This window comes from Botryllus schlosseri, chromosome 5 (genome assembly GCF_051294905.1).
Source record: "Botryllus schlosseri isolate E-star chromosome 5, Bs_hap1, whole genome shotgun sequence".
NCBI lineage: Eukaryota > Metazoa > Chordata > Ascidiacea > Stolidobranchia > Styelidae > Botryllus > Botryllus schlosseri.
In genome coordinates this window covers 10,486,699-10,501,476 of record NC_137240.1, presented here as the reverse complement: position 1 = coordinate 10,501,476, position 14,778 = coordinate 10,486,699, and the positions used below count along the sequence as shown (strand labels likewise).

The 14,778-nt window shown below is 39.8% G+C and overlaps 1 protein-coding gene across 1 annotated transcript in view; it reads right to left on the bottom strand.

Moving 5' to 3' along the window:
* LOC145438977 (low-density lipoprotein receptor-related protein 2-like) overlaps positions 1–383 on the bottom strand; it is an 85,970-nt gene extending 85,587 nt beyond the window's left edge. The window contains exon 1 of the mRNA XM_080316382.1: positions 3–383. Coding sequence (XP_080172508.1) covers positions 3–66 — 64 coding nt within the window. The 5' untranslated portion in view covers positions 67–383. The remainder of the gene's footprint in view (positions 1–2) is intronic.
* Between the last annotated feature and the right edge of the window lie 14,395 nt (positions 384–14,778).

Here is a 14,778-nt window from a genome sequence, read left to right as displayed (position 1 = left end):
ACCTGCCAATGCTTTTTGGCACAAGGCGAAAAATACCAGAAATGACACAAATCCTTCGCGTATCATAACTTGTCGCTTAGCTTTTCATTGGAGAATGAGTGCTACTCAACTAAACATATATCTTTAAATATAACTATAAAGATGCTCTGTAAGGACCCTTACACTGCTTACGAGATTTGTTTTCGAGTACGGGTAGATCTCAAGAGTTCGATTCAGGGTAACCTTTGGCGTGTATCGTGAGTGACTCAACATTACTTTAGCGAAGAATTTGTCGAAAAACCAACTGTTTGAGGCCGTATCCATTTATCCAGCCAACGAGTACCAAGGAAAGGGAATGTTTACACCGGATTACGTTTCTGTGACAGTAACATTATATCGTTGACTCAATTTGACATCCCGGTAGCCCAATTCCGTCGCCCGGAGCAACCAACCGTGCATAAATAGCACTGTTGCGCAAACATTCTTCCATGTTTGTCCAATGTCCATTTAAGAGTTCGATTGACTCACCCTGGTGCAAGACACATTATAATGACTCATCAATTTATATCGGCTTTAATTGGTCATATTGCAGCCCAGACACAACGTGCAGAACGACTGCAATTATTTTATTGAGAAAATATTGCGTGAGCAGAAGGCCTAATCATCAATTCGATAAGATGTGTGGTTGAATCCTACTTAATCTATTCTAGAGTTGTATTTATAGCCAAAGTCCTGATTGTCCACCACCATGCGCAATGTGCAGTCACCAATCAGTGTCCGATGAAAGATTAGAAAAAGTGGCGACATTAATGTGAACCAAGGTGAGGAAACCGTTTTATCCCTGGTAAGATGATCATAGCCAGCCAAAGAAGATGCATCGAAATTAAAGAAGCGATACGTGGTGTGGAGAACCAAATTACAATATTATCATTGATAAATCGAAGTGCGGAAATAAGGAAGAAGTCAAGTTTTTAAAAGCATTGAAAACATAGGATAGCTGGCATACCATGTATTTTCGTCATAAGTTGGTGGATATAGTCGGCTTAAATGTGATTGAAATAGGCAGGATATCGGCGTTGAACAAAAACGCGAATATCGACTTCATAATGTACATTGGACAATGTACATGTACGATTCTCCATTTCTCGTACAATTGCCTGCCAACTTTCAGCAATTAATTCCCGCAAAGTGTTTCGAAACCAATCGGTGAACTATACGTTGCAGTTACGAAGGGTCATAGTTATGCGGCCAGACTATGGAATAGCACATATTTCTCTATAAGTTCAGTGGGGCTATACCAACGGATTTCGTGACCCTAATCGATCACCCGGAATTTTGCGCTTACATTGAGCAATGGGCATAGTGACTTTGAAATATATTGATGCCTCCTTACAGCATGTAGGCCTACAGTACAGTCGGGGAATCTCTTTTCGAGTAGTATTCCTCAGGACGCATCACTTCCTCCGCGGCCATTGCGGGTCATGAATATTAGGGATGGTGTGAACTGTGAACGTGAGGTTCACGTTCGTGTTCTGTGTGTGAATCTCAGATTATTTAGAGGTTCACGTTCACAAACGAACCTTGGTAGGTTCTGCACTGTGAACCTTTTATATGTATTACAATTTCCCCTTCATTATAACATATTGGTGGAAATTTATTGCATCTCAACTGCGGGCCACTTTTGGCATGGCGCTGGCAGCATAAAAAACTTCAACACTAAACGAGCATGCACCTTGACAATCTCACCTAATGATGCTAATATCAATGAAATTGATATCGTTGTCTGATGTACAAAATCTAACTAGCGTATGGGGTCAATCTTGATTTCATGTGTTTCTTGTCTCATAAAAAAAAAACATAATTCATGCGATTGGAATGTTGGCTACTCCTCTATAACTTGATAATGGGGTAATATCGGTAGCAAGTAGGGATGGTGTGAACCTCTGAAAGGTTCAGGTTCGTGTGAACGCGAACCTTTTTGTAAGGTTCTGTGTGAACACGAACGTGAACCTCGTGACGTCACTTGACGTCATATTGCTAATTCCAACCCTTTCTTTCAATGAAGTGATAGCCTATGCCCTATATTAATGTACACGATACCTAGCGAAGATTCGGCCCACATAATGCCACACTGATGAAGTACATATCGGCGTTTTAAACGTCGCTAAATGTCTCAACTGCGGTAATCAAAGGATATAATAATTGCATAAAATCAGTACATTCCGTCGCTTAGCCAACAATTTCGACGGGGACTTACCAAGGAATATAAGCTTACGCCTTAATGGTCCTAGCCAGACAGGACAATGTGTTCGGATTGCTACATGATATTGAGCAGAGTGTACAACTGGTTTCTATACTCGCTACCGATCACACAAACAACAAGTTATGCAGCAGTAGCAAGCACCTTTAATCGCACGGATTTGGTTTTAATGATACAGTAAAGATATGAAGTCAAGATTGACCCAGTATGACCGTTCGATTTTTTACATCAGAATACGATATCAATGTCATTGATTGGTTGAATAAGCATCATTCGCTGACTACGTGTATCGAATGCGGGTCAAGCTCACAGCAGAGAGTCACTAAATATTCATAAACGGAAAGCTGGATATTCCGAGAAAATTTTTGCAACAAAGCAAGTAAAACTTTTAAGGTTGTCGAGGTGAATGGTGCATGCTCGTTTAGTGTTGATTTTCTATGCTGCCAGCACCATGCATGGAGTGGCCCGCAGTTGAAATGCAATAAATTTGAGCCAAAGATCTTATAATGCAGTGAAAATTACAATTTACCCAAAGGTTCACAGTGCAGAACCTACCAAGATTCTGTTGTGAACGCGAACCTCGAAATTTCCGAGGTTCACACACAGAACGCGAACGTGAACCTCACGTTCACACCATCCCTAGTAGCAAGTATAGAAACCAGTTTTACACTCTGCTCAATATTGACGTAGCAATACTTAGACGCCGAATACATTGTTCGGTCTGGCCTAGACCGTTAAGGCGTAATTTAATATTCCCTTGCAAGTCCTCGTCGAAATTGTTCGAAAATTGAAGGATGTTGGCAATATGTGGCCCGAGTCTTCGCCAGGTATCATGTACTGATGTACATTAGGTTATCACTACACTGAAATGCAGGGTTGGAATTAGAAATATGACGTCACGTGACATCACGAGGTTCATTTCGCGTTCACACAGAACCTTTCAAAAAGGTTCGTGTTCACACGAACCTGAACCTTTCGGAGTTCACACCATCCCTAATGAATATATTAGGGGCAAGATATCTGCTACAGTCAGCAGCCATGATAGACAAGCGCTGATTAGCGCAATGAAATTATATTAGAGCGCTTGCATAAACGCTCTTCCCAAACTATCTAAATCTAAAAGATGAGGCGTAATTATGATATTGTAATTGGGAGGAAGGTTTTTATGCGCCTGTGAAGAGCTGAATCGCTATCTAATCATATTACTTTGTCAAAAAAGTATAAATTATCATGATCCGGAGAAATTATTATCATGATATTCGTGGATATCTATGCGATTAAGTTTAACTAGTGCGTGTCTGATCCTTACAGTAAACATTTCTTGCTCCATTTGATGTTGGCTGACAGGTTCAATTAGCATCTGGAAAGCTACAGAAACATTCATGATAGATTTATCGCTAATTCGCTAATTTTATGCGAATGCTATGATATCGAAGCTTGCACACTATATGCCTGCAGCCCATTTCCCATTCAACTGCATCAACCTGACTGATATACAGGACGGCGCCACAACAGCATTTCAATTGAAAATGTGTACAAAAAATCGTGAAGTTTGTTTTAACTGAGGTTATAAATTTACGAAGCCGATCCGTATTATTACAGTTGCCAATAAAACCCGTGGGAGATATCATCGCATGGAGCATGTTTTACGAAACAGTCGTAAAAGTTTTCCCAGTTCTATGAATAACAATACAGATATTTCATAGTTCACACCGCGCCGAGCGGTCACAGGGCAACACATATAATGGTGTGAATCGGATATTACGAATGCGTTGGGTGAGTTAGGCAATAAATTCCAGACGCGAGATTTAAAACGTGCCTTGCCGTGATGTTACCTGGTCAAATGAGTATTTTACTCCAATATTTACCTTTAAGGATGACTGTCAAAAATTGCTCGTTATATTTTTGTAGGTACACCCGCGACGAGTTTATTATTATGCGAATAATTCATTGTATCCACGTATTGTTGCCGTGTACCAGTGCATACGCGGCTTGTAATATTATTTGTCGATTACAAAATTCAAAAACCAATATTTCACCACAAACGAGCAATATTTCAATAACGGCATGTTTGGGGTAAGTTTATGGTAAAGTTTATAATAGTTTGGTATGATTTGCAATTGATTGTATAGAATTTTAGATTGAAACTAAATACCAATTTCATTTGAATAAAGCATGCGCGTGTTCTTGTATATGTTCTTTTGCAAAAAATCCCTTAATATTCAACTTAACATTCATTTATTCAATTTAGAAATCTTTAATATATTCTACCTAGGTAACGCGTGCGGACTATACTACCTGTTATCCGCGGGCCAAATGTCCGCGGAACGCTACATGCCTGCATCTTGAATGGTGTGCATGTGCACTGTGCAGTCCCCAAATGATTTCTTCTTTATTGAGTTGGGTTTGGTAGCCTACGTTTGTGTTACGATTCAAGTTTTTATAAAAGTCTTACAATAATCGTTACCGATTTGCGATGATATAGTGAGTAGGGTTGCATTTAAAACAAAAATCAATTTAAAGCAAACATGTTTAAAAAAGGTCCTTGTTTAATACATGTTTTTATTGTTTTGTTTTTAAGCCATGACGTCACGAATCTTCAATTGTGACGTCATAGTGGATTGACCTTGACAATTGAAAATATAGGGTAAATATAGCTCCTTTGACGAAACATCTGTACTAGGGATGGTGTGAACCTCTAAAAGGTTCAGGTTCGTGTGAACGCGAACCTTTAAAAGGTTCTGTGTGAACGCGAACGTGAACCTCATGACATCACGTCACGTTATATTGCTAATTCCAACCGTACATTTCATTGAAGTGATATATATTATTGTGCACGCTAGCGGCGACTCAGGCGCACATAATGCCACAATGCGGAAGTACTTTGACGTCTTAAACGTCGTCAAATGTATGAAGTGGAGCAATCAAATGATATAATATAATATCCCCATAAAATCAATATCTTCCGTCGCTTTGCCAGCAATTTCGACGACGATTTGCAAGGGAATATAAGCTAGGCTTACCATACGTCCTCTTTTAAGAGGATTTGTCCTCTTTTTTGACTTTTTTGAAAGTGTCCTCGGAGGACGCCCTTTTGTCCTCTTTTTTGAGATTTTGTCCTCTTTTTTGAAAATTTAGGTCATATTTAGAGGAAATCGCGAGTGATATGCCGCAAATTAGCGCAGAAGTGAAGCTCCGGCGGGTATTTCGGAGGGAAAAGGGGTGATTTCAGCTCTGAGCGAAAAAAAGACCACTTTTTTTTTTTTTTTTTTTTTTTTTAGTCATCCACCTGGCAATGTGGAGTGAAAAACGTGTTTTTGAGCTCTGAGCGGAAGTGATGACCTTTTTTTTTTTTAGTCATCCGGTCATGAAGCGGGTGAAATTTACCTGTTTTTGAGAATTCTTCTCCAGTTTTGCTTGTCTGGAATTTCTGAAAAAGTGTCCTCTTTTTTCATTTCCGAAATATGGTAAGCCTAATATAAGCTTACCCCTTAACGGTATGGGCCAGACGGGACAGTGTATTCGGCGTCTGAGTGTTGCTGCGTTGATATTGAGCAGAGTGTGCTATGGGTTTTACCTCATTAACAAGTTATAAAGCAGTAGCCAACACCCCAATCGCACGGATTTGCTTTTATGGTAGGCTACAATAAACATATGAAATCGAGATGGACCCCGTACGCTTGCTAGATTTTTTACATCAGGCAACGATATCAATTTCATTGATGGTTGAATAAGCATAATTCGCTGACTACCTACAAGTAGCGTATTTCGCTTTTGATGATGTGTAATTGCGGGTCAAGCTCACAGCAGAGAGACACTAAATTTCACAAACAGAATGCTGGATATTTCGAGCAAACTTTTCTAACAAAGCATGTAAAATTTTTAAGATTGTCAAGGTGCATGCTCCTTTTGTGTTGATTTTTATGTTGTGAGTGCCATGCATAGAGTTGGCCGCAGTTGAAATGCAATAAATCGCAAGCAAAGATGTTATAATGACGTGAAATTGTAATATATATGAAAGAGGTTCACTGTGCAGAACTTACCAAGGTTCTGCACTGTGAACGTGAACCTCTAAATTTCCGAGGTTCACACACAGAACGCGAACGTGGACCTCACGTTTACACATCATCATCATCATCATCATCATCATTGGTTTATTAGCAATTTTATCAGTTCAATACACCACAAAAATGCGATACAATGAAAAGACAGGAAGATGTCGAAGCGACTAGGAGTTGTCTATGGAATCGGACACCCACCTTGGCCTAGAGGGGGCATGCACACTGAATGAAAGTAAAGAAGATAGTATAGAAGAAGAATGCGACAAGAAATAGGGCGGCATGTCATGGGAAGCGAGATCGATAGGTCAGTCGTGGTCCGGTAATCTTGAAGATGGACTGTATTTATTTAGTAGTAATTGCTTGTATTTCGACTTGAATGTGGACATGCTCGTCGACTGTCGGATGGCCGGCGGGATACTGTTCCACACATCAGGTCCGGCATATTTGATGGAGCGATGATCTTTTCGGTCAATTATATGATATTTGGACGACGTGGACGCGCGTGTGTTGTACACCATCCTTAATCTGTACTATAACTGTTGAACCGACTATTTTGAGGATTCCAACCATCCTATATCCTAATTATGGCATGATTTTACAACTTAAAGAAACATATTTTTTTAAAGTCATTTGTTTAAGACACTTTGTTTAAAACGTTTTAAACAAAGGCCTTTAAAAATGTGTTTTTTAAAGTTGTAACTTGTAACTTGTAGGCTATTGTGTTTCAACTGCAACCCTAATAGTGAGCCTTGCTAGGGATGGTGTGAACCTCTGAAAGGTTCAGGTTCGTGTGAACGCGAACCTTTTTGAAAGGTTCTGTGTGAACGCGAACGTGAACCTCATGACGTCACGTGACGTCATATTGCCAATTCCAAGCCTATCTTTCAATATAGGGATAGCCTATATCAGTGGTCGGGAACCTATGGCTCGCGAGCCATATATGGCTCTTTTGGGTATAAGATATGGCTCTTTGCCAAATATTTATTTTTGTACTGAATTGATCAATATTGCAGCGACTTGTTGACCAAAATAAGTATTCTCGTGGCAATGTCTGTGAGAGACAAAGACAACGCCGTCTTCAGGTTTAGGGTCTCGGACCCTCTCTTTTCATAATCATCAAATTTAAGATACTGTCACACTGGCGGCCAATATCATTCGCGAATTCTATGCACCCGACTCGAAATATTGAATTGTCCGATACGTTGATTAATAAAAGAACATAGCAGACATGGCGACGCCCATTTCAAAACGCAGTTTTCAAATACACATTGTCTTCCTGATCTAAGGCGAGAAATGAACTGTTGTGGATGTGACATTCACAATTACAAACTCGAATTACAAACAGCGTCATAGCTATCCACGTCCTTGATTGGTAAGTATAGCTCTTGTAAGTACAGACTGCGGTAAGTACAGACTGTGGAGTGTACCGGCGATAAAATGTATGCGTGTAGCGCAACGTTATGCTACCGCCGAATACTTTTGAGATAAGTATTTCGATTTTCGGAATCAGTGTGACAGTCAAATTCGATTAATATCAGTTATAATAAATTCTAAACTACTCGAAGTGCGTTATCAACGGTGAGGCTTTGCCCGTCTGTGCGTTTCGAGCTTTATATTCGAAAAATAAATATCAGTTTTTACGCGCACACGAGGAATCCCATGTCGTGACTTCGAATTAGTGCTACCATGACGTCACGAATTTTCAATTGTGACGTAGCAGTTTATTGGCATGTATGGCTCTTTGGGAGTTGAGATGGAAAAAATAGGGCCAATATGGCTCTTCGGACAAAAAAGGTTCCCGACCACTGGCCTATATTAATGTACACGATACCTAGCGACGACTCCGGCCACATAATGCCACAATGCTGAAGTACATATTGACGTTTTAAACGTCGCTAAATGTATCAACTGAGGCAATCAAATGATATAATGCTTCCATAGAATGAATATCATCCGTCGCTTTGCCAACAATTTCGACGAGGACTTGCCAGGGAATATAAGCTTACGCCCTAACGGTCTTGACCATACCGGACAATGTAGTCGGCGTCTGAGTATTGCTTCATTGATATTGAGTAGAGTGTAAAACAGGCTTTTGTACTTGCTACCGATATTAGGCTACCCCACAAGTTATACAGCTGTAGCCAATACCTTGCTCGCACGGATTTAGATTTAATGATATACAGTAAACATATGAAGTCAGGATTGACCCCGTACGTCTGCTAGATTTGTTACATCAAAAAACGATATTAATTTCGTTGATTGGTTGAATAAGCATCATTCGCTGACTACATGTATAGCAGGGGTGGGCAAACTTTTTCGCTCGCGGGCCGCATTCAACATCTGAATCCATTCGCGGGCCGCACTATTACTATATAAAATTGGGATTATAAACCAAAACGCAATATTGGTATTTTATTATATAGTGAGGACATGGAGATGGTACATTGCTTTGGTGATATCGTACACGCGTCAGAAACATAGTCGCGAGATTTCATAGGCTGGCTGGCCGACCTCAATAACCAATTTGTCAAAACTATAGAGATGAAAGTCGGTTATCCCGATTCTTAGAACAGGATTGAAATTTAAATCTGTGAGCAACTATCTGTTCATAGATTTACTGATTCCACTTTTGCCTAAATTCCAGGACACACAATGCATACAGCATCATAACCACGTTTGCTTCAAACACGCAGGTGTAGATAAAATAATAATACCCCAATTATACACATACACATAACGAATCTACCTCTAAGACTCGAGCGAATCGTTTTTTATAAGCACATCCCTGAAATAATTGAAACAGAAGTAGCCAATCTGAAGTCTCACTCGCGATCCGAATTATGTCAATCTCGTTTAGGGTTTCTGTGATGTTAAGCAGTTGAAACCTTTTAAACTGTGTGGGCCTTGAGATCGGGCTGTCGCGCAGCAAAATTAAACAAAAAATAATATTAACCTTGGAACAGTGGCTCTCTAACTTTTTAAGAAACGTCCCCCCTTTATGATGGTGAAAGATTTCGCGCACCCTCAATCGTCATATCACAAAACGCAACCAGGATGCTAGCAAACCTAATGGATAGTTTGATGACATGGAAGGTTACGACTGTGGATGAGAGATTTTAAAATGTGAAACTCATACTAAATATAGGGTATGTCGCTCGTGATGTTGTGTGATTGTGGGCCAAGCTCACAGCAGAGAGTCACTAAACAATAAACATTCATGAACGGAAAGCTAGTAAAATCTTTGAGATTGTCAAGGTGCATGCTCGTTTTGTGTTGATTTCTTATGCTGCCAGCCCCATGCATAGACTGGCCCGCAGTTGAAATGCAATAAAATCGAACTAAAGATGTCATAATGAAGTGAAAATTCTAATATATGAAAAAGGTTCACAGTGCAGAACCTACCAAGGTTCTGTTGTGAACGCGAACCTCTAAATTTCCGAGGTTCACACACAGAACGCGAACGTGAACCTCACGTTCACACCATCCCTACTTGCTACTATACTTGAAACCATATGTGCGGCTCGCGGTTTCAGAGCAATGTGTATATCTGGCCCGCTATTAGGAAGCACGGTAGCAATGCAAACCCCCCTTCTACGATTTCGGTTATAATGCGACGACGTCGTGGCATTGAAGAATCCTGTTCCCTGAAATATCTTCTTCCACAATTGGGACCCACATTCAGCATGAAAACACACACCATAACTATCTCGCCGAGGTGGATTATTCAGTAACCTCGCTGCATTCATAATTTTGTCATGGCAAAGTAGGCTACTCTTCAACAAGCATCAAGAACAAATAGCTGATTGCACAGGAATTATTTGACCTTCTTGCATATAATCTTGCATGTGCACTTGTGCAGTGTTTGACTACTCTGCATAAGTGGATTAAGATGCTTACTTTCTTGGTGTGGTATACCATAGTAATGGATGAATGCTGTCGAATTTTTGTAACGAAATATTTCATTCTTTTTTACGTCAAGATCAAAAAAATATTTTCATTCACTTTTTTATATTAATTATCCATGAGAAGTTTAGACATGCTACCCAAAACGTCATATGTTTCCAAAATCCCCATGATAATCTCAATTGTTATTCTATTCATCCTGCAGGCCTACTTTATTTTCCAATATTGGGATGCTTGCATGAGTTAAACGTTGTGTTAAATATTGATGACCCAAGTCCGATTCTATAAAAATTTAAGTGGTGTGTCTTAGCGGAAGTCATTTTCACATAAGTGAATCTGTGACGTATGTATATTTGTAGGCCAATTGCCTATTTGATACTTTGAGAACCAATCATGTAAATTTGCTATGCAAAAACAACAAAAAATTTGTAACTGCAACTGTATATTTGTAGCTGTCATTGTAATTGAAATCTGGATACCCGAACACTCTGTGATGGTACTCGGTTTTACTCTCAAGCGATGGTATTTTCGTACAGTCCAGCATTTTCATTGTATCGATAAGTTCAAGTTCAAGTTTATTCATAAAATTTCATCACTTCAAAACATCACAAAACTGCAATACAATGAATGATGGGAAGATGCCGAAATGACTAGGAGTGTAGTCTTAAGATCAGACACCCACCTGGGCCAAGGCGATGTAAAGAGGAGGCATATCATGCACACTGAATGAAAGTAAAAGAAGATAATATAAAATGGCAAGCGATAAAATCATGTGGCAAGTGACGGAAGGCGAGATCGATATGTCAGGTCGTGGTCCAGTAAATGGTGAGGGCTGACTAGTATTTATTCAGCAGATATTGCTTGTATTTCGACTTGAATGTGGATTGTGGACATGCTCGACGACTGTCGGACAGCCGGCGAGATACTGTTCCACACTTCAGGTCCGGCATATTTGATAGAGCGATGATCATTAGCGATGAAGTTGTTTAGCTCTTTTAGCTAGCGCTCTATGTAGTAAGTCTGCAGTGTTACTGTTTACACACACCAAACGTTCAATAAAGTCTCATACACATACATTAGGTAATCGAATTGTGCTATAGAGAATAAAAATTTATTCTCACTTTTCCTTCAGCGATGACGTAATCACTCGTTTTGGCCAATTCAGTGACAGTAGTGATCGAGTGAGAATCGTACGCTCGTAAGAATTACGCGGATGTGCACCACACTGTCACCGCTCTTACGTCTTCTTTACGCGAAACAGGCCAGGTGTAGGGCGAATACAGTGAAATCAAATGAAATATCTTGAGTCATATGACTCGGTACATTAATGCGATCTCTATGAGAAAATTGTGAATCGCGTCATTACAGCCATGATATTACACAACAAAAGGCTGGTCAACGATTTCAAAGCATATGCTTCCACTAACCATTCATTCGAATATCAAAGACGTCTGCCTATTTGGGATAGCCTACATTTAATGACATGTCATTCGTATATATCCAAATTGCGTGTATTAGCAGAAACGTCGATGAATAGCAGCAGTTTAGCGTATTTATTCTCTGAATTTCATACGAGCAAATGAACGGGGAAATGAAATATCGCTCTGCCGAAATGAGCCAGAGGTAAATACGAACTCATTCAATCGTAATCCAACTCAACATTACAGCGGCAGTGTTATATCATCAGCGCCAGCATCACAAAGATTGAACGAAGATCGTCAGCCTACACAAAAGAAACTTGACAAATATGTGTATTGCGACAAAGCGCTGTGAAGATGACTACGGTTCTGGAAGCGCTGTACATTGTACAACGATTCAACAGCGCAAAGCCAGATGGGCTGAACGAATTTACGGTACAGTCGATTTTTGAGTACCTGAGAAAGTATGGAAAATTTGACGGCAAAAAACTTGAACGTTTACTCGACGTGGCGTGTGGAGGCGGTGAAATGACAAAGTTGATGGCAAAGCACTTTCGCCATGCGATAGGAGTAGACTCTAGCGCTGAACAGATAGCACTTGCGGTTCGCTGCAACAACTCCGAACAAGTCGAATTTCATTGCTCACCCGCGGAGAAATTGCCGGTTGCTGATCATACTATCGATGTAATTACGAGCAGAGGTGGTCAGTAACGAAGTACTTCTACTTTTTGGAAGTACTCAAGTAGTTCTCCTCTACTTCTGGTACTTACTCAAGTAGATCTGATTTTCTCTACTTCTACTTCTACTTCATAATATTTTGTGATCTACTTACTTACTTCTCGCTATTTTCAGTTTGTCAAGTAGAAGTAGTTTAATCCCCCAATGCTAAAGATAGCCTGAGGAATTTCGGGGCTCTTCTTACGGAGTACCAACATTTAATATTCATAAAAGCCTATACATTTTGTTGCGCCTCGCGCACATTAGTTATGGAGTGACAAATATGTTTTCACGAAAGTATCAGTGAATATAATTTAGGTTGTTTGGTTCCGCTCACACCGCATTGTCGCCCATATAAAATATTTCATCACAGTAAATATGGACCATCACAGCGTTTGAAACTACCGTTTCGCAATCTAGCAATTATACCTATCAGATCGTAATCTAGCAGCTCATTACGTGTCCTGCTAATCTGGAAAATTCGACTTTTTGGAACGTTTCACCTGTTTCAGCAGATCACCGTAGAAGCTTTATGGACAAAAGACATGAAATATATTTTCCGGTTTTTAGAAATGGTATTTGTATTCCATTTTCATTTCCGAGTATCATACTTTGAGTTCTAATTACTTTCAGGTATTTTGTCTGCAGAACATACGTGTTGACGCATGAAAGCAAGTGTATTAATGCCTCTATTTTCCGAAAATAAAGCTACACTAAATATAAATTTTACGATCCACAATATTTGTTATTAACGTATACTAATCGCGCCAAGTGTTGAAACCATATCCGATACAACTTCTCCGTATTGCTCTTCGCCTAAACTTGAGGCCTTATCATATGGGGTAGGGCGCCATGCCATGATATTCTCTAAAACGGGGTCGCATTTTCATATCAATAGAATAATCTGCATCCCATGATGCGAAAGAATGCTTATTCAGTCGAAAATTGATACATCCTGGAATGCATCAATAAGAATCCAGCTCTCTGCACCTTCCGCATAGCTCAATTTGCATCTTTTGACAGTCCACGCGAACGAATTAATCAAGACTGTTTTCAAAACTACTTACTTACTTGAGTAGATTTAAAGTCAGTCAATTCTACTTCTACTTCAAGTAGTTTTAGGTGGCTTATTGAAGAAGTACTTCTACTCGTACTTGAGTAGATTTTTTCGTCACTACTTCTACTTCTACTTGAGTAGCTTTCTTGACTACTTTGACCACCTCTGATTACGAGCATATGCGGTTTGCACTACTTTGACGTGAATACTTTCATACCGGAATGCAGACGCGTCTTGAAACAAGAAGGTATCGCATTATTTTATGCTGATAAAACATTCAAGATTATTTTTAGAGATAACGACGATCTACCCGTCATTTATGATGAAGTCTCGGCGATGAACAAAAAGTTGTGTGAGAGGGCGCGGGAAATATCACATCCTTCTGCCAACATTGTATGTGACCTCCACTGGGCCCAGTTCCAAGAAATTGATTACAAGGATAAAGAGAGAATTGAAACAAAGATTGTTCTCCAGACTACTCTTGGCGAATGGGGCTGTCATTTACTTTCCATCCCGTCTTATCAACTTGGCGGCAGTCCCACAGAAAACCCAGTCACGGAATTAATACACACCGTGCAGGGGACCTGGTCAAAAGAAGATTTGGATCCGAATAGCATAAACATCAAAGTGGTTAACCATGGCGTGGTAATTGCTTTGAAAAATTGACGGAAAATGCGCGATGGTATCAACACTCACATCGCAACTTTCTGTCATGTCTGAATAATATGAGATGATTAAATAAATGAAAGACGTAACATGTGTAATTTTGATGTTAATCATAATTAAATCATAAAATAGTAGGTAGTGACTAGGTATATTGTTGCACACGGGACAGGGTACGAATAATTTATAACTAACGGATATTGAGTGACAATTCCACGAGACCATGACTGCCCCCAGTGACCCCGGATCGACCATTTGGAGACCAGCTATCACGACATCACGTATATTCGATGTACCATATGACATTCAGGTTTACAACTACAGTGGCAAACGCCACGTCGCTCGAAGGCTGGACAATTGGACGAGCCGCAGCAGTCATGCCACAGATATAGAATAGGTTGTAAATTCAAAATGTTGAATAACACTACCTGAGACCAAGGACTGGCCATATGGTTGATTTGACTCGGAATTATACGTGTAAACAACTCATTCACATGTTTGATAAAAACGACAGCGACCACGATGACTCTGCCGAAGCGGACGACATCGATGGACGAAGATATTTTCGGCATAGGAAAACGAATTGTATAAATGTCGCTGACGAGCACGAAGTGGTAAAAAGCGCATTTTTGCAATATGCCATGAAGTTAATATTTTTAGTATATTTAAAATCAAGTTTAGTGACACATATCAGAACAGTTTTTTTGCTTCACACCTGTA